The sequence below is a fragment of the Sinocyclocheilus rhinocerous genome, unplaced genomic scaffold (assembly GCF_001515625.1).
Source record: "Sinocyclocheilus rhinocerous isolate Xijiao unplaced genomic scaffold, SAMN03320098_v1.1 scaffold665, whole genome shotgun sequence".
Taxonomy (NCBI): Eukaryota; Metazoa; Chordata; class Actinopteri; order Cypriniformes; family Cyprinidae; genus Sinocyclocheilus; species Sinocyclocheilus rhinocerous.
In genome coordinates this window covers 434,922-440,032 of record NW_015659086.1, presented here as the reverse complement: position 1 = coordinate 440,032, position 5,111 = coordinate 434,922, and the positions used below count along the sequence as shown (strand labels likewise).

Sequence of the window (5,111 nt, the reverse complement as noted above, 5' to 3'; positions counted from 1 at the left end):
ATATATATATATTAAATTGGGATTTGTTGAGAAGCTGAGTGCGTGATTACAGTAAATAGTCTTAATTTTTTTTTAAAGACTTAAAAACAAACAAAAAAATAAATAAATAATAATAACACGTGCAGATACATTTTGTCAACCGTCCCGAGTGTCTTTTAAGCTGAATATTGTTGAACATATATGATGAATGTTCACTAATGTGTTACCAGCCTAAGCCATGTGCCGCGGCTCAGCCCCAGACGGCCCAATTTAACCCCTGTATAAAATATGACTGTATTTGATACTAAATTGCTAAATCATCTGCACTGCAGGATCTGGTTGGAATGTGATTTTTAGTGGATGTATGAAGTCAGTTTTCCTCAAGTGCACACAAGTGTCCTGAGAGAATCACATTAACTTTTCACAAAAACAAACCTGTGTGTGTGTGTGTGTGTGTGTGTGTGTTTTTGAAAGAAGTCTCTTATACTAACCATGGCTGAATTTATATGATCTTTGATTTGATTTGAAAAATTTTGTAAAATAGTAATCATGTGAAATATTATTACAATTTAAAAAAGCGTTCTATTTGAATATATTTTAAAAATCATTTATTTCTGTGACGCAAAGCTGAATTTTCAGCATCATTACTCCAGTTTTCAGTGTCACATGATCCGCCATTGTCTGCTCTCAGAGAGACTGTTTTCTTTAGCCGCATTCATCGTGAAACTTGCTAATTAGCACATTATTAGGAAAGGCGATTTGCAAAGATTCATCACAAAACATACTCACTTCTTTACTCACAAAACTTTCAGAAATCATTCTAATATGCTGATTTGGTCCTTATTCATTTCCTATTATTATCATTCCTATCATTTCCTATTATTATCGAGGTTGAATATTTTTGTGGCAACCGTGATAAACAGCCATTCAAAAGTTTGGGATAAGTAAGATTTTACAAAATAAAAAATAGAAAGAAATTAATACTTTTATTTAGCAAGGATGCATTAAATTGATCAAAAGTGACACTAAACACATTTATAATGTTACTAAACATCTTTTTCAAAGAAATGTCTTCTTGGTGTTTTTTACTGTAAAGTATATGGTAATTCACAGATTTTACTTGCTAAAACCATAAATTTGACAATATTTCACAATAAAAAATAAAAAATAAATAAAATAACAAAATGGGTGTTAAGCTTTTTACAAATTCTAACTGTACATGTATATGGCATTGGCAAGCTAAGCTTTTTACTTAATTTTTAGTTTTTTTCTGTATTTCTGTTTTTTTCTGACATTTTTAGTCTTGTTTTATTATTTAAAAACCTCTTTTTGTGAAATGTTTGTGCTTCTTTCTTTAAAAGTACACGGTACTTCGTTTGATATTCTGCTAACTAACCCAAAAGTAACGTAACGCATTACTTTCCATAAAAAGTAACTAAGTAACGTAATTAGTTACTTTTTTAGGGAGTAACGCAATATGGTAATGCATTTCTTTTAAAAGTAACTTTCCCCAACACTGTGTATATATATATATATATATATATTAAATTGGGATTTGTTGAGAAGCTGAGTGCGTGATTACAGTAAATAGTCTTAATTTTTTTTTAAAGACTTAAAAACAAACAAAAAAATAAATAAATAATAATAACACGTGCAGATACATTTTGTCAACCGTCCCGAGTGTCTTTTAAGCTGAATATTGTTGAACATATATGATGAATGTTCACTAATGTGTTACCAGCCTAAGCCATGTGCCGCGGCTCAGCCCCAGACGGCCCAATTTAACCCCTGTATAAAATATGACTGTATTTGATACTAAATTGCTAAATCATCTGCACTGCAGGATCTGGTTGGAATGTGATTTTTAGTTTTTGAAAGAAGTCTCTTATACTAACCATGGCTGAATTTATATGATCTTTGATTTGATTTGAAAAATTTTGTAAAATAGTAATCATGTGAAATATTATTACAATTTAAAAAAGCGTTCTATTTGAATATATTTTAAAAATCATTTATTTCTGTGACGCAAAGCTGAATTTTCAGCATCATTACTCCAGTTTTCAGTGTCACATGATCCGCCATTGTCTGCTCTCAGAGAGACTGTTTACTTTAGCCGCATTCATCGTGAAACTTGCTAATTAGCACATTATTAGGAAAGGCGATTTGCAAAGATTCATCACAAAACATACTCACTTCTTTACTCACAAAACTTTCAGAAATCATTCTAATATGCTGATTTGGTCCTTATTCATTTCCTATTATTATCATTCCTATCATTTCCTATTATTATCGAGGTTGAATATTTTTGTGGCAACCGTGATAAACAGCCATTCAAAAGTTTGGGATAAGTAAGATTTTACAAAATAAAAAATAGAAAGAAATTAATACTTTTATTTAGCAAGGATGCATTAAATTGATCAAAAGTGACACTAAACACATTTATAATGTTACTAAACATCTTTTTCAAAGAAATGTCTTCTTGGTGTTTTTTACTGTAAAGTATATGGTAATTCACAGATTTTACTTGCTAAAACCATAAATTTGACAATATTTCACAATAAAAAATAAAAAATAAATAAAATAACAAAATGGGTGTTAAGCTTTTTACAAATTCTAACTGTACATGTATATGGCATTGGCAAGCTAAGCTTTTTACTTAATTTTTAGTTTTTTTCTGTATTTCTGTTTTTTTCTGACATTTTTAGTCTTGTTTTATTATTTAAAAACCTCTTTTTGTGAAATGTTTGTGCTTCTTTCTTTAAAAGTACACGGTACTTCGTTTGATATTCTGTTTTATATATAATGCACATACTCTGCATTCAATTTTAGTGTGGCTTATCGCTTATGCATCCAAAAGTTTTTTGGGGTCACTGTATATAACCTACAGCTGCCATATACACAACAAATATTTACTAAACAAATAATTACCATGTAGACGGCCCGACTCAGAGGTTTCTGCAGCGTTCTGTAGGCTTTGTTCAGCAATGCTGATTGTTCTTCTGAATATTCCTGCTCTTTCTGTAAATAGGATCAGACCACAAATTCATTCCAGATTAAAGTCATTCTTCTAACGGGCTACAAAAACTATTTCAACAGCCCCTAAAGGCACAAATACACAAAGCCTCAAAATATAAAACAACCTGAAGAATACTGTGATTGTGATTTTTATGACGTAACAGAGGAAGTATTATACAAAAAGAGTCATACTCTGCCCAAGTTTTCTAACTTTTCTAAGCGTTATATAATTATGTACTGCCGCCACATTTATTTTAAGATATCATGACATGTTCTTTGTTTGTGGTAAGGATTTCCTCCTGGGAATGAGGGGAATTGTCAAAAAACGAAACCCCAGCAATGCTGATAATTGTGCAGGGTTTTTTTCCCTGAAGGATCTGGCTGTGTGGGTGGACGCAGAGGGTCTGAGCTGTGATGGGAGGCGTCAGGTGGAATAAGAGGTGAGAAACCAAAGAAATGACTTGCAGAGGAGAAACATTTTCAGCTGTCAGAGTTGCCAAAGCCTAGAGAATCAACATCCGGCTTGGTGTTGCTGTCAGGAAACCCAATTGGACTTGCAAAGCATGAACCAATCACCAAAGAACTGTCTGCTGCCTTATAGGAACGATGATGTGCTGCATACCTTTTACCTGAGCATCTAAATAGATATGGACAAGGGATACTGAGAGTGTGCTTGTACAAAGTTTAACATATAATGCAAAGCAAAAGGGTTAGAAGCCGGAGACTTTCAAAACACAGTGTTACGATCTGATCTGATATGTTTGGATATTTACTGTTGTTATCTTTCACCAGTTTTGTTTTATTTGGTTATTTGAATTGGCAACACTTGCGCTCTCTTCATCATTTCCATTGGTGATTTCATTTGTATTATTACTTCAAAGTTTTTATTTTCCTTTATGTTTATTGTACATTTATTTTGAATACCTTTAAAGTCTATTCCTTGTTATACTGGTTGGGGTTAAAGCAAATAAATGTATTTTCTCTGTTTGAACTTGTGGTGTTCTCCTCTACTCTATTTGCCCACTCTCTAACTTGCACTAGGCTATATGCTAATTTGGTAATATAATTTTTTGCAAATGTTATATTCCCTCTATATCCCTAGACAAAATCGACAAAGTTTTGGGTTGTAACAACAGTCAAGAATATGTAACACAAAGTCACATCACAACAAAACTAAAAGAATATACATATAATTATAAATCATTCTAAATGTTCTAATAAAATAAATAGAATACATATTATAACAGGAAAATTAAGCCTAGTTTTAGGACCATTAGGATTTTCAAGTCCCATTACAACAAAAATGCAAAAAATGAAGATATATTGTATGAATAGCAAGTTATTTATACATGATAGTTTTATAGCTGTTAGTTTCATCATAATGGTTAAATTCACAGTAGAGGTAACATTAAGTGACACGGCATCTGAGGTACGGAAGCCATTGGCACATGCCACTATGCTCAGTTGCACATCCTGGAGAGTGGCATGTGCCAATGGATTGTGTCAGTTGTGCCGCTGTCAGCCGGAGTATAATATAGACTGTGTAAAACACACACTTAACAGCAGAACTATATTTAATTGATGATACGTTCCAGTTTCTGTCAAACCATATTGATTATATCGCGGAGTTAATTTGTATAACAACTTAGACTTCTTCATGTTTAATATTAGACTTATGTCCCTTTGTTTGCCTGAATGTTTTGTCAAATAGCGTACACACACTGCTAACACACATTTCAGTTCAAACAACTAGTAAAAGTGCATGTAGCATCCGATGACCCCTTTAATATAAAATTTCACATTGTTATAAAATGGTTTCATTTCTTATTGCATAATTCTATAAAATATATATTTTTAAATATCATCAATTAAATTAAAGTTCAAATTTTAAATTAAGTAAGGGATAATGTACATCCAGCCGATTGTTATCTCAGAATAAAATCCGACAGGGTGATCATGACTTGTCTTGTATCAGCCTGAAGGGGTTTATTCTGAGATAACAACCGGCTGGATGTACAGTGGGTACGGAAAGTATTCAGACCCCCTTAAATTTTTCACTCTTTGTTATATTGCAGCCATTTGCTAAAATCATTTAAGTTAATTTTTTTTCCTCATTA

At 32.1% G+C, this 5,111-nt stretch overlaps 1 protein-coding gene across 1 annotated transcript in view; it reads right to left on the bottom strand.

The window, feature by feature from the left end:
* The window catches only part of LOC107723301 (iron-sulfur cluster co-chaperone protein HscB, mitochondrial-like), an 8,192-nt gene that overhangs the window by 1,670 nt on the left and 1,411 nt on the right, over window positions 1-5,111 (bottom strand). The window contains exon 3 of the mRNA XM_016531864.1: window positions 2,908-2,997. Within this exon, the coding sequence (XP_016387350.1) occupies window positions 2,908-2,997 (90 nt within the window). The remainder of the gene's footprint in view (window positions 1-2,907; window positions 2,998-5,111) is intronic.